The sequence below is a fragment of the Opisthocomus hoazin genome, chromosome 6, assembly GCF_030867145.1.
Source record: "Opisthocomus hoazin isolate bOpiHoa1 chromosome 6, bOpiHoa1.hap1, whole genome shotgun sequence".
Taxonomy (NCBI): domain Eukaryota; kingdom Metazoa; phylum Chordata; class Aves; order Opisthocomiformes; family Opisthocomidae; genus Opisthocomus; species Opisthocomus hoazin.
Window position 1 is genome coordinate 9,079,828 of NC_134419.1, and position 24,595 is coordinate 9,104,422.

General features: G+C 40.3%; 1 protein-coding gene across 7 annotated transcripts in view; it reads left to right on the plus strand.

Annotated features, from left to right (window-relative positions):
- LOC104334200 (AGBL carboxypeptidase 4) overlaps positions 1-24,595 on the plus strand; it is a 1,001,604-nt gene that overhangs the window by 634,445 nt on the left and 342,564 nt on the right. For 2 of the 7 annotated variants that reach the window (XM_075424531.1, XM_075424532.1), the window contains 2 exons: positions 426-639; positions 4,502-5,054. The exons of 3 other annotated variants lie outside the window; for them this stretch is intronic. In XM_075424531.1, the coding sequence (XP_075280646.1) occupies positions 426-639; positions 4,502-4,662 (375 nt within the window). In that variant the 3' untranslated portion in view covers positions 4,663-5,054. Of the gene's footprint in view, positions 1-425; positions 640-4,501; positions 5,056-24,595 lie in introns of those variants that run through there. 2 more of the 7 variants (XM_075424530.1, XM_075424533.1) reach the window with 2 other exon arrangements.

Here is a 24,595-nt window from a genome sequence, read left to right on the forward strand (position 1 = left end):
GCTTTGGGTAAAGTCTGTTTCAGCCAAAGGGAAGCTTTCAGATTAAAGACCATGTGTCTTGCTCCTGAATTAGGCTGGTGCAACTGCTTGGTTTATATGCTGTGCATACCTTTATAATACTGGATGTGTTTGCTGTTTCCTTCTATCTCTGTTCTTGACCAGTCTTTCAGGAGATAGGTTACACAGGGGGGAAAAGTAGAGGTTAAGAAGAGTTGAATACAAAAAGGAAGAGGAACTATATTACATAAGAGATTGACTTGAACCCCCTGACCCGCAAAGTTGGAGAAGTTTCAGAATTAGGCAAAATGGATTTGTTCAGCCCGAATTACTGTTATTATAGTACTTAATATTAATGTTCCTACAGCACTTGGATACTGTTGTGTGCTACATACCATAGATAAGTTGTTATTATTACTACCTTCTAGGTCCATCTTGGCAGTGGAATTTGGGTAGATGAGGAGAAATGGCACCAGCTGCAAGTAACACAAGGAGATTCAAAGTATACAAAAAATCTAGCGGTTATGATTTGGGGAACAGATGTTCTCAAGAACAGAAGTGTCACAGGAGTTGCAACCAAAAAAAAGAAAGATGCCGTTCCCAAGCCACCTCTCTCACCTCACAAATTAAGCATTGTCAGAGGTAGGTTATTTGAAAACTTTTGCTTCCTGCTTTGGAGTTTAACTATTAATCATTGAGTTGAAAGATGCTTCATTTCAGCTCATATAAAATTAACTGATTAAAACCTGTAATTCAAATTGCTATTGCATTGTGAAGTGCATACATATCCAGGAAAAGTAAAGCACATTGCAATAGCTGTGCACAGTGCAGGCCTTCACAGCTGAAGAGTTGTACATTGACTTCAGTAATAAGGGTTAAGAAGATGATCACTTTAAACCACTTGCAGGGCAGGACTCTGAGCCTGAAGAACAACACGTTGTTCTGCAATTCCTTTATAACTTAGTGATTTTTTTTAAATGCATATATACCTTTTAACAAGCCTCAGAGTAGCTTTACCACATTCTTTCATCCAGAACGTAACCAGCTCTGGCATGAGGCGCAGAAACCATTAGAGCTGTGACTATAAAGATACGCAGACCTTCAAAGGTGAGAAAGAATAGTTTTACCCTTTTAAGTGGAGAGAATGGAAATAGTAAAAATTAATTGTTGCACTTGAATTAGAATTTGAACAGGAAGTGTAAATTGCTGACTATCTGGCAGGAAAAATTGCAATGACACTTTCAGTTACTGCAAGCCTGAGTCCATGTATGTAGTGCTTTGAGATAGAGAAGGCCTTCTCCTTTATTTGAAATGAATAGTGAATTTCAGTCCCTTTGTATCATCATGACTGTGTTTTGCATTCATTTCTGTCTCTCTTGGTATTTCAGGCTTCTCTTGAAGTCAGAACTGAGTCAGTTCCTCATGGAATACATACTGAAATTGGATTTTTAGGTTTTGTGTCCATACTAAATTGCAGTAGGGCTGAAAGAAATCTCCCTATTTGATTGAGCTTCATTATTCTGCATTTCCTGTTCTAGTTGCTATGTGCTCTTAACTGTGAACTCTTTAAGAGCTATTGTAATATGTCTTGCAAGTACATTGTGTTAGAAGTAAGAAATATTCTTCTTCAAGTATATGCGTGTGTCTGTGTTGTGTGAGGAAAATTTGGAAATTGATCTTCGTACTGTCATCTTCCATAGATTGTAAGAAATGAGTAAAAGACATGGATTTTTTTTTTTACTAATCTGCTTCAAGAATATATGTGGAAGTGCAAATGCTGATTTTCTAGTTCTAGCTGGGACCTTTTGGTCCTAACGTGTAGAAAAGTAATGATCTACTGGCCACGTAAGGAATCCATTCTGTGGCTGTGGCTACGCTTGTCAGCTCCTAATGGGAAACAGAACGGGTTACCCAGATGCGCACTTAACAAATGCACAGTAAAAAGGGGTTATTATTCACTGGCCCATTGCAAAGAGCTTTCTAGTTTCGCTGCTGGAAGCTGTTGCTTCTCAGCACTGCTGGCAAGGCTGCTTATTGTGAGAATTTCATCTTTACTTCAATCAGGGTGAGTCTGTGTTGCTTGAGCCATTTAAATGATGGCTTTCTTCTAACTCCCCTTGTTTTGACTACAGTGAGTTTGGGAGTACGCTCCAACAGGCACATGGCGAGAGGCAGATGGGGCCCTTCCCTTTCTTTTCCATACCTTTACACTCTCCAGCAATTCAGCTCTTCCCTGTTTCTTTGTTTTCCTGTGTTTTCTGTCACACTTTTGCTTCCAGCCTCAATCCTCATTTGAATTCTACTGTTCCACGCCTTGGTGTTCCATGTTCCTCTTTCCAGTGTTTATTTCTTGTTGTCTTTGACTGCCTTTTTGTTAGACTCAAGACTGTATAGTATCCTCTTGAACCATTTAAACTGCATGGCCAATATTTTAGGTGGCAGCAGATAGACTTCCAATGTCAGCAGTACTGGGTGGCACATAACCATGATTTTCCACGTTTTCGTGTCCTTTGTATTTGCATCAATGTTAGCAGGTCTTGTCTCATCATGCCAGTAGTGTTTCCTGGAAAGCTGGAGGTGATCAAATAAGAAGTTATTACATTATGGAGAAATAGAGAAGGAAACAAAATAAAACAAATAAAATGGGTAGCAAGTGGTGAAATGCGAGGAAGTTAGAGTTTACGTGGCAAATGACTTGTATCAGGTGTCACAGGTAGAAGTAAAGCTCCTTGTCGGTCTTTGAGGTCTACTTGAGTCTTTGGTCCAGTCAGAAATATAAAGGGGTATCTGTATGCTACTCTAAAGCCAAAAGACAAAGAAGAAAAAGAACCCTGAAATCGCTCTTTGGAGTGAGCCAGCATCCTTATGTGCCTGCTAAACGACTATTTCTGCAGCCCCTCATAGAAATGGAAGAGGAGAAAGAGGAAAAACTGTGATGATGTTGGATCTTTCTGGGTCACACTGACTTCAGAATCACAGCTGATGAATGAGTTCTGTCAAGTGATTCTTTGCTTGACATTGTGGCTAGACTAAGAAGTTTTACTGGAAGTTCACCTTGCTGGGTGTATCAGCTGCAACCTGGGCGTATCCCTGAGATTGTTGTAGTACAAGTTTATGTCCTGCGAACACACTGGGTTTCTTCAGGTACATGCCTCTTAGGTGTTGTGTTTTAGATCATAGTTTACTGATGATCAGCATTCAGCTATCAGGCTGCATGCTGATTAATTTTATTTATTTTCTAGTCAATACATCTTACAACAATCACATTATTTTAGGTGTTCTATCATTCTGTGGACACACACTAACTTACTTGAAATAGGTTTTTGTACAACGGCATTAGCTCTTAATGTGTCTGATATCTAGCTTCTTAAACATCCCTACAGTGTTGTATGTAATAAAGAAATTGTAAAAAGTCTGATGCATGAGCACTGTTATAAACCTTGTTAATGCAAAATAACCTTTTATAAAACTTCTGAGAGGTTTCAAAATGAACTACAAAGCATGCATAGTACTTAATTTTCATAACTTTTTAATATGAAGCATTAGAAATGTTATAAACTATGTTAATTAAGCGATAATCTCTGTGGCTTTCTGTATAAGAAGCAATAAACAGCTACTGGAATAGATTACTAGGCAAAGCAGAAGAGAGTTTGTTTAGTCAATCTGGGAAGCCTACACAACAAAATACACTGTTCTGGTTATGAAGACAACAAAACTAAACCTGCCTGTCTCGATGGAGTTGGGTGTGTTGCACTGCCTCTGATTTCAGTAACCTCTGCAGGATTCTGGCAGCAAACTACGGACTCTGTGGAGCAGAATTATCTTGACTCTCATTGCCCTCATTGCTTTTGCAGCGATTACTACTGCTTGCTTTTTGTATTGCAGTTAAGTTCACAAAGTGTATTGTGCAAACATGCAAGAAGATGGCATTCACCCTGAATAATCTACTAACAAAAGCGATATACACCCCGGGATAGGGTGTCCGATAAAGATGCAAACATTAATGTATGTTGAACAGTTTTAAAAAATAAAATAAATCAGTTAATGTCTTCTCCTGCTGGTTACTGCTTCTCTTCCTAACCATTCTCGTTCACTTACTGTCTTGAAGGTGTGATGGTAGGAGTGACTCGCAGGGCACTGTAGATAACAACAGTTCTTGTGAGACCGTTCACCTGGGAGAAGATTCTAAATCTGTGCAGATACGGACAAATACGAGTTAGGCAGGCAAGACACTGTAAAAGATTGGGTTTAGCCTTGTTTCTATATAGAAAGCCTATGAATGTAGTCACAGCATAATTGGAATTTGATCGTGCCAAAGATTCAAGTCTGGTGAAAAATTTTGTCTTTAACGAGATAGTCAGTGAGTCAAGGAAAGCTGCTGTTGTCTTGCAGCAAATACACACAGTGCTTACTCAGTGCTGTCTGTTGAGTAGTTAGCCCCATGCAGGGCTGTGTTCTTTTCTAAAAATATCCTAATGGCTTTTTCCTTTTTTTTTCTCCCCAGAATGTTTATATGATAGAATAGCACAAGAAACTGTGGATGAAACTGAAATTGCACAGAGACTCTCCAAAGTCAACAAGTACATCTGTGAAAAAATCATGGATATCAATAAATCCTGTAAAAATGAAGAAAGGAGGGAAAGTGCAAAGTACAATTTGCAATAAATTTTTGATTTTTAATAAAGTCTTAGTGTTTTACTTAAGTGTTGTTCTTTGATTTGTGTGACATTTTTGCTGGTGGGAGAAGCTGACTTGAGGCGTTACTCTCCTCCTAGAACTGATTCATTTTCTGAGTGGTTCTGTCAAAAGTCTTTCTACGATGTAAACTGCTTTTAAATAATGTAAGATATATTGTAAGTCCACTCACAATGAAACAGTGAGTTTTCAAAGGTTTTTCCAATGAGTTGCAGTATGTTACCTGCAGTTCTGTATATAGCCTGTAATTCTGCGAACACTGACCCATTTTGCCTACATTTTGTTTTATTGGAGTTAGTGGATCTAGGCTGCAGTAAATATCTGCTCAGAAGGAGAAACTGTACAAAATCCACTTTGCTATTGAAAAAGGTTTTATTGTAATTTATGAAGTGTTTTTCTGAACTGAAATTTTAATCGTTTGTTTTTATAAATCTTTGCTTTGATATCTAACAATATATTTGGTCAAAACCACACAAATAATGCTTCTTTTTCACTTATTATCTTGTAGTTAGGTCACCATTGCTGTTGTAGTTTTAAAACAAACAAATAACAAAGAACCCAAAGCTGTAAGTTGTAAAATAGTGATAATTTATTTAAAAAAAACAAAAAAAATGTAAAAGCAGTTCTTTTTCAGGCACCAAGGCACTTTTCAGATTTCTGGTTATGGTACAAAGCTCTTCAGTACGTCCATATTATGGTTCTTGAAACACTATATTTTTGGAGTATTTGTATTTGCAAATGATTTAAAGATTGCCACACTGTCGGAAGATTATGTAGAATAGAAAGTCTAAGTACCCTTTCCTCTGACTCCATAATTTAACAAAGGACACTTTTAGTACAAATTTAAATTAAAAATAGTTTTCTACAATGAAGTTAGACTTGCGATGAAAAGTTATAAGGAGTAATTTGTTGTGGGTCTGAACTATACCTTATTGTCTGAAACAAAATAGCCTTAAGTCTTGTCTCATTAAGGATTTTGAGAATGAGGTTTGTGGAGATAATTTAGGGCCTGTACTGATCGATTCTGAGGACTTGTATTAATGATCTTAGTTAACCTTCCACTTATTTTACGCACACAGATTTGATAATCTGCCTTTCAGGCTGTCTATATCCGCATTTCTTTGCCTTTCAGGCTGTCTGTATCTGCATTTCTTCCTTTCTGACTGCTGAAATTCTGCTTCCTGTGGTTTTGAAAGACTTACCATTTCTTATCATCTTCCTGTAGCACTGGTATACCTCCACGTTAAACCTATTTCAATGTCCTGTATGCGCAGATAATTTGAAAGGAGCAATGCAAGGATGCTTGAAAGGGCTGGGCTGGATGGAGGAAATGGGAAGCGAGAGCAGGAGGCGTGCTACAGCTGCAGTGCCTGTTCAGGAAAGATGGAGTAAAACACCACGTTGTCTCTTCCTGTATGCCATGGGTGCTTAAATGACACCTTAGTTCAGGGAAGAACTATTTGGTTTATGCTTTCTAAAGTGCAGTTTGGCTTGTGCCGCTCTAAGTATGCCGTGCTGCCGAACCGGCGCGCCCCACTTTCGCTGCTTGTGTCCCTGTGTTCCCTTCCCCCCTTCAACTGGCACTTGTGGTTGCGTGGGTGTGTCGGGTCTCACTGATTTCCAAGGTGCATTTCATGAGGGCTGGTGCCAGCAGGATGGAGCCGGGGAGCCTTCACAGTGAAGGATGGGAAGAGAATGAGTGTCTTTTTACGACAGCTTGTGTGTATTCTGAAATTGCATTTAGCAGACTGGCTTGTCTCCTGTTAATCTGAAAGTGTTCTTAGGTAGTGTTTAATGAAGTGCATAAATGTTTATGCTTCCTAATTTGGGATGCTAAATAGCAAATTAGTGTTTATAATGTCAGTGCATGTATCCTTTTATTAATTAAAGAACAAAATAGAGATAACATTGAAGAAACACTTAAACAGCAAGTTCCCACTTTTGAAGCAGACTTGTGAATGTACAATTCTTTGTAAAGTGATATTAGGACAATCCACTAGTTTGGAGGAAAATGTCCATTATTTCCTCAGTCTTTTATGTCTTTAGTACTAATGTGTTTTCATTGTAACAGATTCTTTAATGAGAAGATCATGCTGCACTTCTTAGTAGATAAGCCTATTTGAGACAGCATTTTATGAAACCTGGGAAAAGCAGATTAGAATTTAATTAAAGTTGGGACTCCAGCCTGGCCCCAAAAATCAGAGATTCGAAGTCAACCACAATATCAGCATCAGCTTTCTAAGGCTTCTCCTTGACAGACTTGCCCCATCAGATGTTAATGCTGCATACTGCTGAAGAATTTCACTTTTCTCTTTGGGGAAGGCATCTGGGAAGTTTTGATTCATTTCTTCCTGGAGTTTCTATCACTCCAGCTGCAGCAGACAGGTTTTAGCAGAGTTCAGCAGGAGTATTTGTGTGGCACAATAAAGTTCACTTCCCTTTGAAGTGTAGCGTTCGGGGGGCCAATACTGTGTCTTTTGGACTGGACAGCTGGCGTTTAATGTGAGCATCACCTGAAGCTTTGCTGAGTTATGGTAAAGGAATAGGGCGTCTTGAAGGTAATACACCTTTTTATTGTAACTTGAACTAAATCTTAGGGTTTCTGTAAACAAGTTTTTGCTAATAATAAGCCAGTTTTGTGCACTGTAGTTGTAAGGCAATGTGTGGAGGGCTCTGCAATGGATAACAGGTGTGTACGAATAATATCTTTGCGCTTAGATTTGGTCATTACTCTTGTCTTTTCCCTCCCCAAGAACCCATATGAAGACTGGACAAGTCTTTCCCAGTGTGTGTTTCAAGTAGGGAAATCGGCTACATTTGTCGTGTGTGCCAGCATTACCCAAGGAAAAATACAAACTTTAATGAGGTGTTCTTTTCTGCATTGAAATACTGATGGATAAATTAACTGTGAATTTCATTTCACTAGGTTATACTGCATTTGTGGCCAATGCTGTTCTCGTTGGTACATTAATTCTTTCACAATTGTGCCTGCCTGTACATAGTTTTGCTTTCTTCTTAATGCATCTGCCATGAATCTACTATAGGGAACTTCATATGAAACTAGTGCCTGCTAACTTTTTCCTACTCCAGTTTAACTTCATACCTGTACATCATGTGAAACTGGACAGAATTTTGACATAATATGAAGTAGGTTTTATTGTACCCTGTAATACCCCTCATTCATCATTCTAAGGTTTGTGCTGTGCCATTACTTCATACTGTAAACCTGGATTTGTAAGTATTAGGAAAACAGAAAGATTTAAGAACTGACTTTTTGTCCTGAGAGGTCAGTACATGCTGTTTATTACTTTTTTTTATTTAGCAAAGAAGGAAGAAAGTATTACTATTATTCAAATAATCTGATCCTTTGTTGCCACATATTGCTGCTGCAATTGCGATATTCATGACCTGATCCATATTAAAGTGCCTTTGGTACACTTGCAAGGAGGCAAGATGAGAGTTAACAAAAAGGGCTTTATTTTCTATTAATGATTTTATAAGGTAAATGAGCTATTATATTACAGGGAAGAATCCTACCAGGGATTTTAATAACTCAGTCAAGATGTCTAGCTACTCAATCAAAAAAAGAAAGCTAGTATTTGTTAGAGAGAAAAAAAATTGTTAAGTTCTGCTGTTACAGGACAGGTTTGGATTTAGTGATGCTTTACAGAGATGGGAGTTTGGGGTATTTTTAATACAGCCAGACTATCTAGTCATGTCAAAGTTGATCTATTAAGCAGAAGGAATTTAAGGTTGCATTTGGTTAGCTGTTGATGACTGTCAAAAGAAGGTACAATCGCCTTGTGGGAGGCCACTTCTTTGCACTGTATCTTTGATGCTTTATCTGATAGATTGCTGCCTTGCTGATTTGTTGTTTTAAGCATATATTATTGTCCTCTTAGAGGTTTTAAGTAGCAATAAATTTAACTTTTTTTGGATTGAGTGAAATGTAAAGATAATTCAGCTTCACACTTCCACGATTTGTAGAACTTTAAAAATAAAGCTCAGTGCAGGTCATTGTTAAAATAATACTATCTTCATGCAAAACCTCAAAGTAGTGAGAATGTTCCGAACTGGAAACGTTCTGTATTAGCTGTAGCGTCGCTGCGCGTTAGCTGCATTTGTAACTCTTGAGAAGCCCAGACTTGGGCTGTTTCTGAAAGGGAAAGTCAGGTTCTGTCATGTAGAGCTATACTGAGGGTTATTTCATCTTTTGGTGTGAGAATGGCCACTCTTCAGAAAGGTACAAAGTTGAAACTTGTGCTTCAGGATGAGGTGGTAGTTTTCTCACAATTCCTGAAAATATTTGTCATTCCGTGCATGTCTTTAGTCTCGAATTGATGAAGTTATAACATCAATTGCTTAGACTTTACTGGTGTCATTTTTTTCATCGTAACAGTGTGGAACTGTGAAGTGATTCATGCAACACTGAGGCAATAAAATGTTATGAAGTGTGATCATTGCATGTTTCATGCTCAGTAGCTGATTTTTAATTTCACCATCTTGGATACTTTTTTATCCCCTCAGGCTTCCTAAGTAGGAAAGGAGAATCATTGGACTTGGAAAATGAGAACAGTGGTTCAAAAAGGAATTAATTTACTTGGCTGTTTATTTGCTTTGCTTTTGCAATTATTTCTGCTGTTTATATTCTAACAATAAGTTCCATTCTGTGCATCAGATACCCACTTGTCCAGTCCTCCAGCGAAATCACAGTTCTGTGGTTGTGACATTTGTTTGTCATGAAAATACCTCACCTATGACATCAGGCGAAGTTCCATTACGTCTGGATCAGAGCAGAGGTGAAAATGAGCCTGGGAGGAGAGGAAGAAGCTGAGCCTAAAGGATTTTTTTCTGTGCTGCCTTCTGACTGGAAAACTTCTTATGAAGGAAATTATTTCCTCCACATTTAGCAGAAGAGCAAATTGACGTTCCTTGTTTATTGATAGTGAAAACTTAACGGAACTAAACTCATTATTAGTATATATTTTTAATGAATCAGGCTACCTACTTTCCTATTAAATTTTAGTCTTTAGTGATATGAAATTAAAGAGTCACAGAGGGGGTACCTTAGCTTTTATTGTAGTATAACAATTGCTAGGAGTCCTCTGAAATACAAGATAAGAAATGATGCTTGTTGGTTCTTGTGTATCCTTTAAAGTTAGCGTGAGCTTTCATGCTTTTGGAGTGGAGAAAATTGTAGATTTCATGGGATCGGCTGATTGTCAGAAGAATTGGTTGTGAACACCCTTCGGTGTTCACCCTGATGAATGTGAAGGGTGTGCTGGGACAGCAGTAGAGGGAATATTTCTGATCGGGTCGTATCACACTGGTGCCAGCCCCTTCCGTGTGAGACTGGGATGAATGGGAAAGCTCACATGGGAGAGTTTGATATTCTTTCTTTCATAGTCAAATATATCTTTAAAGTCTTCACAAATGTTTATAAAAATTGTAGTTTAGTTTTTTTAAAAATAATGTTATTTTCATGTGTTTTCCATTTTTATTTTGTTAGCAGAATAGAAGTTTAATGGGAGACTTCATTCTTGATGTTGAAGTTGGGATATCAGCCCACTCGAAGATAGTCGATTTTGATGCACCAAAATCTTCCCTTTCCATACAGAGTCCTCTGCAGGATTTATGGAGGTGCCTTGTAAAGAAGAAGTCTCAAAATAAGCAGGATTGGAGGTGGATGGGGCAAAGCACCTGTCTCCAAGTTAGTGTTCTCTGCTTCCGTATCTTGAAGAGTCTTAAGTCATGAAAAACTAAGACTCCTGAAAGTAGGATTTTACATTTTTTTCCTGCATTATATGTTAAAAAGCTTTGACACTTGCTGGTTTCTTTGTGTTTGCAAGGACACTTTCATCGTGCCAGGACCTGTGTACGCTGCAAGTTCTGCGTTTCACTGCACTTCCTTACAGGAATAAGCTATTGAGGATGTAGATTTTGGGGCTAAGTAGAGGCGAAGGTGATGTTGTAGCATCAGTTCTACTTTGGAGCACACTGCAAGGAACCACCGTCCTTGTTAGGATAGGGTAGGACAACCTAAAGGGTGTCTTTTCTTTAGGTATAGTCCCCTAAAGGCAACTCGTCTAATAAGGATTTTTTTTTTATTGCCACGTTGGTAAATATGTGCAACTTCCACTCTGTGACTTTCCTAAACTTAAGAAGTAACTGAGATCCACCCAGCAACAACCAAATGTGGAGTAGGACCCTGCGTCTGGTGGTGCAGGGAGCCTAGGAACAGGTTGTGGAGAGGTCATGTGGGCCTTTTCACCTTCCCACAGAGAATTAATACGCACAATTTGGATTAAGTCAGTAGTCAAACAGCAAAATCTCAAGCAGTTTGACTGGCGTTTAAGGTTTCAGTCAGTGAGAAGTTTTGTTGATTAAAAATGTCGAATCACTCATGCGTGCCAAGAATTTAACCTTTAACAAGTAGAATAATCAGTGTTTTCTTCTGCAGCCTGGGACCTCTAATGCAGTCACACAGCTGTATCTTTACAGATGTAATGTACTGTTGTTCTGTATAAATCTATCTGTGCCATGTAAATCCACAAATTAATAATTTTCCTGCTGTTAGCTGGCTCTGGCTGTTTTCCTGGTCTTCATTTCTGGTCCTTCTGCAAGTGAGAGGCAGTCTTCTGTGCTTGCCTTGAAGGTAAGGAGATGGAAGCGTTTCACAATTCCTGCCTTGCAAGTTGTCAGCAGGGTTCTGAAGTGAAATACCTGCTTGTTATTCTTGGAGATAAGTGACACAGAGCTAGAGCGTTTCCTGAGGAGATCTGGTAGTGCTGCTGTCACCGTAAGGCAGGCTTTGCAGTTCAGGGCCTTCATGTAGCATCATTTTCTCTTTTTTTCTTGCCATGCCAAAGCATAGATTGCAGCAAGGAAATTTTTACTTTTACATGAAGGTCTCAAAGAGGTAAGATGGAATAAGCAGATCTTTCAGAAGTATCTCTGAAAAACATTCATTTCTCATAACAGAGGATCTCCTGCTTTTTCAGAGGCTCAGTGGCCTGGAAGTTTCCCACCTAATTGCGGTGCCTGAGGTTGGACTGTCATTTCCATCGGATGAGCAATGGAAAGCATTAGGCACTTTGACAGGTTGTACTGATTTATGACTTTAAATTGCCTTCTGGGACTCCCTTTTTCCATTTACTGTATGAAAAACAGCCACCTGTTGATCTCAGAAAGAAAGAGCTATTTCAAAATTCCATGATCTAAGTACCGTTCTTGAGAAGCGTGTTCTCAGCTGTCGAGTGACATGCCTAAGGGTGGGTGGAAAGACTGCAGGCTGTGGTGCATCTGGTGGTGGGTCATTTGATGAGATAGTGTGGTCCTCTGCAGAACATGTCAGAAAGCTTCACTCAATTGCTCTTTTTGAAGAGAAACTTGGCTGGACTGCAGCATGCTGCTTAGAAAAACAAGCAGTCCTGAAAAAGCACCAAACTGTTAAATCCATTTTTTCCTTTAGTAGCTTATACCAGTGGGTAACTGCCCTCGTTGCTCAATTTGTGCCTTTTTTCTGTGTGAATTTTTCTGACTTAACTTCTAATTCTGGGTTCTTGATTTGTCTTTCTTAGCATTCTCTTGCCTCAGTATTTCTCCACCTCATGAACATCTCAATAGACTGGGTGTCTTCAGTCTTCCACTATCACACACTAGGTCACGGGTCATTTTTGTAATATTTTTCCTTTACGTCTCCCTAAAATAATTTTAGTTTTACAGAAATACTTTCTATGGAGGAGTTCTTGATATTCTCATAAGTACCATATTTAGTTGATGTGATACAATCTCATGTTTTAGGACATAGCACTTTGTGTTAGAATGTCATCTACAATAGTTGTATGTGGGGCAAACTTAATTTGCCCCTGTAGAAAAAAAAGATATTTAATTGATTTTTGACCAGTTGATGTCCCAGTGTAATTCCCTTTTTACTGTATTATTAAATACAGCTTTGTCATGAAAAGATTGTTCTTAAAATTGGTATTTATCTTATATATGCTTTCCTTTTTGAGTTGGTACTACAGGTGTGCCAACGACGGGACAGGGCATGTTCTTTGTGCTTGCAAAACTGCTTGTTCATGTGTTCATAGCTCAGCCGGGCAGGTGGGTGACGGTGTCAAACTGGGCTGCAAAGAGCGACAGGTGAGCAGAGTTTCACGGGAAAGAGGGCACTGAAATAATAAAAGTTAGAAGAAAAGGAAGCCACAGTCATGTTGGTATTGCTGATTTTATGCGATCTTCAAGGCAGTTATGGCGTTTTCTTGGTTGATGATGCCTATGCATTGCCGAAGGATGGTGACGAACTGCTATCATTATGCCGTTATATAGGCTCAGAATGGAAGGAGGGCATCCTGAGGGAGAGACAGCATCTTCTGTGGAGTTATTTCATTCTGGAGCCTCCAGCCAAACCCCATAAAGGAATCAGAGCTGAAGGGAGAAGAGCTTGCAATACATCAACCCTTGCTGTGTCTACTTTGATAAATTAAAGGTTGCTTTGGATAGGACTTACGCATACTTTGTTTGGCCGTGCCTGCTAAATAATTAATATTTTCAGTTAACCTCAGAGACTAGATGAGGAACTGCCAGCTTCCTCCACTGAGATGGTTTAATGAAAATTGTTCTTTGCCAGAATTTTGAAGGTCAAAACCAGCTTAAATATGTAAACAGAAATTATATCAAGATAAAGCAAAAAACCTTGTAATTAATCTTTTTTTAAGAAGTCTCTTTGAGAAATTCCAATACTGTCAGACGAGGTTCTTCTAAATTTCCTTCCATCAGATCTCTGAAGATTCCCTGTTAATTAACTTAGTCATTTATAAATGTTATGAAATCATGTTATTGGCTTATATCTATTTGTAAAGGCATAAGGAAATTTGTGTACTGCACTTAAATGCCTATTGATACTTTTCTATTTCCTACTGATTTGAAATTAGTACCTCTGCCAATTTAAAACTTACATGCAGGTTCATCCAGGTTTCATTTACAAAGGATGGACAGGACAATACCGTTGAACTGATCCAGTTAAAGTGATGACCCTCATCTGATGAGCTCAAGAAAAAAAATACTTGTAGTGTTCTGCCTAATCTGGGCTTCTTCTCACTCTGGGGGTGACCGAAGGGGGCCCTTTCGCATGTGATTTGGGAGGGGCCATGTAGGTTTTAACTCGCTAGAAGCTTAATGATGGGAGGGGTAAGATCAGAGCAGTTCACGTGGATGTTGTAATACCAAGGACAGAAACCAGCTGATTCTCTTGCGATTGCAGCCCAGTGCTGCAGAGTTCTTAAACACCCTGGGCAAGGCCTTGGTGATGTTTTGCAGGGTGGTGGGTGGTGCAGAAGTTGCTCTCATGGTCTCCCTGCTTACCTAACTGATCCGATCTCCTGTTCTGGAGGTCAGGTGGAACCTGTACCTGAGATATTTCAACTTCATGGTGCAAGACTTTGCCAGTTTTTTGTCTTCTTTGGGTAGGGGATTTGCTGTCATCTCATAATCTGCACTGTGGTGGGATCCACAAAACAGCACTTGATCCACTGCCTGTGGCAGCTCAGCTAGCTTTACTAGGGGGAGAAGGGCAACATTGCTAGTCAAGAGGCGGGGCCGCTGTGCCCTGCCAACCTCCCATGCTCCACCAGTGAGGGTGCCAACTTGTTACAACTGACACAATTTGGGTATCTTTCTGTATCAGGTTTGATTTGAATCTTCAGTACTTCCATGGTGTGTTATCTACGACTGCACTGCCAGCTTGTAGTGTTTAAGACTCACCTTATATGTTTAGTATTAAAGTTGCTGATGGTCAAGTTGTTGTAACTTGTGTGGCATTAACAGTGAGGGAGTCTGCAGCTGGGGGAGAGCCTGCACCGGTCAGGCTGTAGGGCTTGGTGTATGCACTTACGGGTGGGTTTTTCCCAGGCTATTTTGTGAGAAGTTGCTCTAGTCCACTCCTCGGTGAACCTGCATAGCACTTTCTTCTCCTTGAGCAGGGAATATACAGGCAGTTCAGCAGAAGTTGGGGATCTTTAATTGCTGGCTAACAACTGAACTCTCTTCTGGTCTGACAAATAGACTTCGGTGGAGCTTTTTTAGCAGAAGAATGTCTTGTTGGCCAGTATTGCCTCTTCTCCGAGTATGAGAATTACCTATTTGTGCTGACAGGTACCCCAAATGCAAGCACTGGAAGAATCAGATACAATATGGGATTTGTGTATTCCTTGTATATTGCTTGTTAAAGGAATTTGTATTTGTTATTCAAGGGTTTTCTCTTTGTTAAATACTTAAGCAAAATTTCAGTAACCAGTGACCTCTTTTAAGAAATGACTCATAGTATTTTAAAGGCTTTATAACCAAGTCATCCCTGCTTGTCAGAGACATGGAAGATGAATAGATGGTTCTTGCCTGCGATTTCCAGTCTCAGGGGAAGTCCCTTTTCACTGCCTGTGGTGACGCTCAGCTGCATCACCGCTTTTAATTGCCTCCAGGCTCCTGCAGGACTTTGCGTGTCCCCTCTGGCATGACCTACATCCTTGCAGAACCATGAATCCCTCAGCACTGGTTAGTGGAGTCTGAGCTCAGGACAGAAAGTCCTGTTGTTGCTAATCCCTAGCTGTCTTACAGTGCTGTAAGCTATGTGCCAATCTCTTCCTTGTGTCCTTAAATTCATCTGGAGTTATTTTGCCTGTAGAAGGACACAAATGAATTTTCTGTATTAAAGACGATGGTAGAAAATGTGAGTGCTGTCTTGAGCATTATGGATACTGGGTGTGTTATTACACTAAAAACCAGAGAAGGATGTATTATATAGAGCCACAAGTACCTTATCAAATCAGAAATTCATACATCGTAATATACATCTATTTTTTCCCTTGAAAGAGGGAATAAATAGGGAAGTAACGATTCCAGCTGTAGCCTGAATTACATTGCTGCAGGTAAAATCAAAGCTAAGTGTATCAGTGTGTCAGATAATTCAGTTTAATTTGGAAGGCTTAGGTTAATGGAGGAATAAGATGATGATATTTTGGATGAGTTAAAGTAAACACTACAGTCTGTTGTGGAAATGAAACATTTATACAATATAAGATCAACTTGTTCGCTTTGGGAAGCGTAGCATTCTTCTCCAAGAATGTCTGTTCTACTGTTCTGTAGTCCTGAAGGTCCATACCTGCTGTTGGATTTTGTCACACAGGATTGAACTGGACCCATACTGTAAAAGGCCCAACGTTACGCTGTTCCTATTTTGCTCTTTCTACATGTAATGGTAGGTAAGCCAAGAACATTATTCTTCAGGACTTGATTTTTATATCCCCTCCCTTCCCCCAGCTTCCAGTTTGAATTTACTGGTGAGCAGTTCATGTCTATTTGTTCTTGAGCAAACGTTGCTGCCAAGTTTTAGCAGCTGTTTTCTGTCTTTGAAGAGTTTACAAGAGATCATATCCACTTTACCTTTGCTAGACCAAGCTGTCTTTTCAATTTCTCTTAGGGAGATATGCTCACCAATTCATCTGCTCTTATCCTACTCAGCTTCTGTACTTGCCTGATCTTTCTTGGTCAGTGGTGCTTTTTGCGGCATTTTATCTGGGGTGGTAACAGTACATTATACAGTGACGTTATCTTTCTAGAAATGCCTTTCTCTAGAAATATCTGCTACACTTTTCATAGCTTTGTCATGCTGAGGGCTCATAATTCAGCAGTAATCAATGGCTCTTCTGAGGCTGTTATCCTTCCTTTGAGTTCCTAACGTAAACCAGGCTTCCTATCAGTCTGTGGGAACTTGTATTTAGGCTGTCAAACTTAATATCACCTCCATTATTCCACTTCTGAAAGTCATCTTGAGGGACCTTTTCTTCCCATCTGATATTTCTCCTCTGCTTTATCATATTTATGTTACCTTCGAGTATGGTGCCGTTAGTAGGTGTCTTTAGGGTCTATGCTTAAGCAGTGCTTATATGAAAACTGTCTTTGCTTTTATGTAGATTTGTACCTATTCTAAAACTGTTTTTAAATATTTAATGAAGCCTCAGATTGTCCCAGTGGGGCAGATAGTTTTCCTAACAGTAAATGACTGGTAGTGCTCAGAAATAGGGAGCTGGTGACTTGTTCAGCATCATTCCTTAAACCAGAAATGAGCAGCAATGACATAATCCCAAGTCCTCTGCTCTAAAAATCAAATAACTGTGTATGCTTTTTGTCAGGAGACTATCCAAAGGCTTTTAGAAAATGTGGTGTATGTCAGTGCAAACTTGAGACTGGAATCTGGAAAGCCATCTGGATGATAAATTTAATGGGAACTGAGTTTTCAAAGCTCTTGGGTAGCTTCGAAGAGTGAAGCCTGGATATTTTAGCCACTGATATTTTGACGGATATGCTTTCTTAGCATACCATATATGCACTTTTTCTGGGTACTGTTACAATGCCAGGCTGAGCTTCACCTTTGTTTTTATTTATGTATTTATTAAAGATTAATAGCTGAAGTGAGCTGGTAGTACATTATGCCACACTCATCTGTATTTGCTGTTTCGTTAGCACTTACCTTGAGCACTTCTGGCAGGATTCGTTTGAAACTTTCCAGCTTTCAAACTACACATGTAGTATCCCTGACAAAAACAAATACTCATGTTTCTCCCTGATGCCCTCAATTCTGTTTGTCATTGTAGTGTTTATTGTGCAGATTAGTCTCAAAGCATGGAGTGATTGTGAGCTTAAGTAATAATGCAGAGTGAAATCTCCTAAGTAACCAAGTTACGGGGAGTGCGTTCATGAAAAAATGAATGCTAATCTTCGCATCTGGCGGTGTAACATGGCGCTTCCCTTGTAGTCTCGTTTAGCGTAATTTCCTCTGCTGCCTCAGCACCGCTTTGACTTGCTTCATTCCTCCGGAATCCAAAACATACATGTTGCCACAGAAGTTGCCACATTCGGATTTGCACACAGCTTTGCCTGTTCGTCCTCTGAAGCCACCCTCTTGCCTCTCAGCCAGGGAGAAGGCACTCCAGGCATTCCAACTGTAAGCTTATTAACTTCAAAAAAAAAAAGAATTAACTTTTTTTTTTCTTTTGGGTACAGGGTAAGACTATCCTGGTGGTGTAAAAAGGCTGAGAATAGAATTTATCCCTAGATAGGATAATCTTTTGATGACAAAGGTTCAAATTTGCAATTTAATTGCTGCAGCTTAGCAAATTGTACCTTTGTGTAACTGTTTCTGTATGAAAGCATTTGGTCTACAGCAAGTACAACCTTAAACGTCTTCTCTACAAGCCAATAAAAGTCAAACTGCTTCAGGGTTTTGCTGTGGAAGTGCATGCGTGGAGGGTTACTGTGGCTCCTGATGCGTGGTGAGAACAGGAGTCTGAGTGCTGCTGTGGGTGAGGTGGATGCCAAGGGTTAGAGCAAACTGTGTTATTGGGGTCTCACTGGAAAAAAGGGATTTTTTCCCATTTCCCACCATTTCACTTGAAACCAGAATGACCCCAAATTAGTTTTGTTTACGGGAGGTTCCTTTTACACGGAATCACGAACTGTGCTTGTTCTCAGGTCTTAAGGGCAACACAAGTCTAAATAAAAGAGAGTATCTTCTGTTTTTTAACTATCTGGATCAAATTCCAAAGAAGTAATCTGCTCCTGAAGCCCCAAGTCTGACAATCCAGTTGCATTCCCTCATCTCTGTGTGCTCTGTGCAGTTCAGCTGCAGCTCGGGCTGGCCCTCGATGTGGAGCAGAGCAGCACTCTATGCCTATTAAAGTCAATGGGAACCTTTCCAATGGGTTTCCAACCAAGCCTACAGAGAAGGAATCTGCCTTCTTAAGGGCTGCATGGGAGAAACAGTATTGCACAAGCTCAGAGCAGATACAGTGAATCTGAGGTGGCCTTGAGAGGAAGTTTCTTTTGGTGAGATTTCCTAGTATGGTGTGTTTACATTGCTGTGCGTTGTAAAGAGGATTTCTTATGAGCAGCTTTTAATCGTCTCCAATATGGAGTGCAAATACTGTTCTGACATCAGTCATGCTAACAACACATTTGTACACAGAATAACAGTTACCTTTTAAATATGGAAATCACAAATACGTGTTGACAGAAAAATATATTTAAGCAGTTTCGAGTTTGTGCTATAATAACTAAACCAGCCATTGTATTCCACAGAGCTGCATCCTTTAAATGCCTTACAGAAAAAACAAACCCGAAAGTGAATCACAGTAATAGAAGAGGAAATGTTTACATCTCTCAAAACATTCTGTACAATAATCCTTCCTTCTTTTTAAATTTAATTTCAGCAAATTTGAATCCAAATGAGATGAAGTTTGAAACATAAGCTTTCATGGTAAGGTACAATTCAGTGTGTAATCTTTTGCAGGTGGCTGTTACTCGTTTATTATTTGTATTTCCATATTGCTTAGCAACCCCAGTCCTGGACCAGGACCTCGCTGCTGTAAGTGCTCTGCTAACATTGATGGAATGGATGGTTGCTGCCTCAGAGAATGCACTATTTTGTATTGAAGCCAAAAGTAAACTAATGATTTCTCATTCTGTCCTCTCTGAATGAGAAAAAATGAAAGCCAACTGATATTTAGTTATGTGATTTTCAGTGTATCTCTTGAATTACTGAATCAACACAAATATTTGGGTGCCTGTCAAACATGCAGGCTCGAATGTGTGTGGTTTATCCAGATTTTGTGTCCTGATGGCTAAAACGAGGAATGCAGCCTCCGAGGGTGGGGTGCAGGCCAGGTTGCTCCTCTCCAAATAAGCATTTGCTGATAAATTTGCTCATGCAAGCAAATAGCTGCTCATGCTCTTATGCTTTGCGTGCCCCTGCAATTGGAGAGGAAGAGCCTACCCTACATTGCCAAGTGCTTACCAATACCCACTCTGCAAGTGGCACAGCATATCCTTCAGACAACCGATGCACGCTACGCTAGATACATTTACTTGAGAAGTTATGTAAGTCAACAATTGCGAGTCTGTATCCAAGTCCTCATTTAACCTCTTAAGTAGAAACGTCCTGATTTTTGAAGGGAAGTAGGGTTTGTGGAAAGCAATAATACCTTCATCAGAGAGCTGGGAAATTGGAAGAAATAGACAAAATTTTGGTCTCAAAGTCCTTTCATCAGCAAATTCCAAACTAAATGCAGCTCGGACACAACTGCCCTTGAGCACCTGGGAGTAGAGATTGCTGCTGCGGGGCAAAGAGGAGTGAATGAACATTGGCAGCTTCTGCTTGTCATTTACAACCAAGCTCTGAAATGCTGAGGTTCATACCTCTGCCTCAAACCCTGCCTCTCAAACCCTGCAGCAGCCCTGCCCGCGTCAGGCAGCTTGGTCCCCTTGCCACACTGCAGCTGCGGGCAGGATGCAATGCAATACCACTTTAGATAGGAGATGTGATTGTCTTACACTAGAAGAGGGCTTGTACACTAAACCAGTAAGAACTAAAACTTGAACACCATTAAAATTCACTGGGGGATGCTCCAGAGCGTTGCTGTTTCTAGTGCTGCACTAGGATGTGTTTGGCTCAGCAGTGGTGAGAATAACTTGCTGGTCCAGGATACTGCCCAAATGCTGCGCGGGGCCAGGCCATGGCCAAGCACCTCTGGACAACTATCTCGGGGTGGTGGTTTGCATATGGTGGCTTATTTTAATAGCAGGCTCTTGTGTGTGGAGGATGTGCGGGGGAACTATGAAAAATGCCTTTGTATCAGGAGGTTAAAATCAACTTATGTTAATTCTGGATTCCAGCCAACATTACCCAGCTGTTTGGCTGAGACTGGGAGCTAACAGACCAAAAAAAGACACACGCAATTAAAATGTCACTCTCTGGAGAGAGAGAGAGAGAGAGAGAGAGAGAGAGAGAGAGAGAGAGAGAGAGAGAGAGAGAGAGATGGCCATCAATGAAACAAAAGTGAGGCAGGCTTGACTGCAGCAAATGGCTTGGGAGAGGGTGGCTTGTGTGTGAACACTGTGGGTATGTGTTCAGGTTCTCCCTGAGTGCCTTGGGAGATGAGATGAGCCTTCCTGCAATGTAACAGTGGGTACTGGAATGGTCATGGTAACAAAGGTCACCGTAAGCTTGAATTGCTGGAGCTATGTGACTGCAGTGTCACTAAATGAACTTAACATTGGTGACTAAGGATGACAAATACCTGATATGAATTTACCTTTATTGGGGGGGGAGGAAGTGGCAAATGAAAGATTTAAAAAAATGTTCAATAGGGAGGAAGTGGCAAATGAAAGATTTAAAAAAATGTTCAATACATGTATAATATAATATACATATTATATATATATAAATATATATAATATATGTAATATAATGTTCCTAAGCCATAAGCTTATATATTTCATTTCACCAGCTGTGAGTACTGATTTACTAGTCTGTAACTGCCATTTTGTAGACAACCTTTCTTAATTTCTAAATAGTGTCCTATTCACAGGTCAATTATTACTCTGTAAATGCCAAATATTTGGACTCTGAATGCAATGGCCCATGCTTCTAGTTTGAGTTTTCTCCAATTTTACTATCCCTTCGTCCTTTATGCCCATAAAATTCATGTTGCCTGCATAGGAGCACATTTTGTTGTGTACCTTCCCTTCCAGTGGTTTAATAAGTTGAGCAGACTTACTGCTCTCTACCTAAATACAAACAAATTCATTTGGACCCTCTGAGCTTTCCCAGTAGAAACTTGGAAGCTGGTGAAATAGCCAGTTTGGAGCAGTCGAGTCTCCTCTGTCAATAAACAGTTCTGCTGAGAGCTTTCCGATGCCTGGCTGGATTGGTAGTTGTTGTCACAGCAGCAGTGACACGTACACGTGCTCTGTTAATAAAGCGACATCTTTTCAACCTTGAAGTCATGGCAAGAGGACATGTTGCATGGTGGTTAAAAAATGCAAACTGCCTCTATTGTTCTGTGGTTTCTGAGTTTGTCTGACTTTGTTCTGCCTGATATGACACCAGATAGCGTGACGTTTGGCTGGAATACAGAAGAAATGCTGTCATATGCAAGCCAGTCCAAAAGGTCTAAGGGAGAAAAGTTTAATATCAGTTTAGGGGAAAAAGCAACATTTCATTGCTATCTTTATAGGTCTCCAAATTATCAATGATAGTGATGTAAAGCAGCAGACATCTTTTCTCTACCAAAAAAGAAGCATAGGTTGTCAAAAGTAATTTACCTTTTCAAGGCTCTTGATGTGTGTAAACACAAGCCCTTTACGTAGGAGTAGAGCTGAACAAAGGGTAGGAAATGTTTTTTTTATGGATGCCCTGACGAACTCTGATTCTTTGTGGCCTCGTTACATGTTTTCAATGAGAAAAGCGGGGTAATTTCAAGCTCCAAATCCAGCTTGGCTGTGAATTGAGGCAAAAAAATGTTGTATGCATCTTTCCAAAAGACAGAAGGGGAAAAAAAATCTTACTGTAATCTTCCTGTAAAATAATCTAAAACTGATGCTTATTCTGTGCTTGTGTGCTCATGGCTCACAAAACCCTTTCAGAGAAGAAGAACTTGTCTTCATTGCATCAGGGACTTGGAAATGGAGATGTTGTGTGGCAAAGGTTTCCCAAACTCCTTGCCTCTGTTGCATTCAGAGCTATGAATCTTAATCTTCCTTTCTCCCGATGCAGTTTCCTGTCTGTTGAAAAAAATCTGGTCTATTATATACACAGCCTGTGTTGGTACTTTCCTCTTTCAGAATGTTTCATTCATCTTAAAAATGCTTGTCCTCACTTGCTGCATACAGTACCATCCGTCTGCCTTTTGTCTTTCAACTCTAAACACGTTGCATGAGCTGTCTTCGTTTGGAGGTCCTTCCACCTGATTGCATCCTAGATCATCTTTGATGTGACTTCTGTCCTTCCTGTGTCACTGAAATTTCTTCTGTACTTGGTCTCTTCTAGTTTTCCTTCTCCTCTTCCTTTGTTTCTGTGGCTTATTTACTAAAGGATCTCTCACCTTCCCTTGCTGAAATATTATAGGGGACTCCACAGCTCTCTCTCATTTTCTTCATTCTATTTCTTTAGGTAAATTAGGTTGCTATCTTTATGGGTTCTGACTTCTTAGCTCTGACAGACCTTTATAACTTGTCCATAGTAACTCCATAGTTAGCTGTCTGTCAATCTTGAGGTCGATCAAAAGCAAACGATGGAGAGAACTGAGGCTTTAGTGGGACAAGACTAGCGAATGTGAAGATAAGCATACTGCAGGGAGGTCTGAAGAGATACAGGACAGGGATATGGGCTGATGACTGGAACAGAGTAGTGACAAAAGGAGCTGGGGATGTTGGGTGAGGGGAAGATACCAGGAAGACATTCTGCTGAGTGGCTAAAGGATGAACCTGGACTGTTGTAGAGGGCTGGCAAAGAGTTGTGCTGGGAGGCAGGTGGAGGGTTTTAGACCTAAATTGCTGAAAACGAGCCTTCGTTGGTTGTGCTGCACATGGAGCAACTTGTTATAGCTGTGAGATTAATCCATGAAGAAAGGAGTGCCTGCAGACACGAGACATAATTTTACAAAGGCAGCTCAGGGCTGGTGAGGGAAGAAAAGCAGGCAGGTTTGTGGGTATGAGTCCTTTGGTTGAGCTCTGTAGATGCTGGGGCTAGTTGGTGGACAGTGGTGGAGACTCTGTGGATAGCACTGCCCTGTGAAGGGGCAAGGCAAGACAAGTGTAACAAGGAGAGTCAGTCCAGAAAAGGCCTAAAGGAATGGCAGGAAAACCCGCTGAGTATCTACACGCAGCAGAGCGAGTATCTGGGCACAGAAGAAGAGCATTTGCAGGATCAGAAAACTGAAGCGGTGCCTTTTCCCTTGTCAACAACACAACGTCTTCTGCTGTTGTGCCAGTGGCTGGAGGGATTGCCCTCCCCGGGCCTGGCCTCCCTCTCCCAGCACAGACACAAACAGCTTTGTTGGGTGTTTTCCAGTGGCTTTTCTCACCTCGAACAGAGGCTCTGCCACTGCTTTGGAGAGGGTGTTAACGCATGCTGCTCACTGAGCTGGAAGAACAGAGACCTTTTTTCTCAGTACTGATGCCTTAAAAGGAGAGGGTCAATGCTGGTAAGGTTGTAAATGAGATAGCCTGACTGCTTGCAGTAGGTTTTAAAAAAAAAAAAAAGTTCAAGCTGTCTCCTGCTAATTAATTTCTAATTATTAGGAATGATCACATGGTTTGAAGGCTAGAAAGAATTTTTCTTCATAATCTTGCCCTCTGATTTCCGCAGCCTGCCTACTGCTTTGTGTGAGCTAGCATCTCGTTTTGGATACAGCCCTCGCTCCTGACTGCTCAGCCCGGGGCAGTGATGCGGTGATCTCAGCCTGACCGGCAGATGCTGTGGTTTTCCAGTTGTGTTCTTGTGCTTTGCCATAAATCGCGAGTACTGTGTACATACGTGCTACATGAGGACCACTGCATTTAGAAAACTAGAGACTTAAACCACAGGTTTGTTTAAACCTGGGGTAATAATACATGGAGAGGTAATAATACATTAGTTTTCTACCCTACCTGAAATGCTAAATTAAAGCAAATCTCCAGTTTGTTGTTTTTTTTTTTATAGTAGTATTATTTTTATTATTAGAAATTAAAGCACTAGCCCCAGATTTAGATTTTTTTTTCCCCCCAGCAAGCATCCATTCTGCCCAAAGCTTTCCTCTACTATGTCATAAGATTAATAAAATCCCCTGGAACCTTCAATTACTGCAATTTGTGGGGATTTCTGTTTTTCTGCAGGCCTGGAATTGCAAGAGACAGAGATTTCTGCCTTTGTGTGTACGAGAGCATATGACTGGAGTCAGGAACTGATCAGTCTAATGTCATCTGACAATGGGTGTGTGGGATTTTCCAGCACAGAAATCAGTGAACTATTCAAAGTTGCTGCACAAGCACCTGTGTTTTTTGCTCAAATTAGAGCTTACAGATTTCAAAA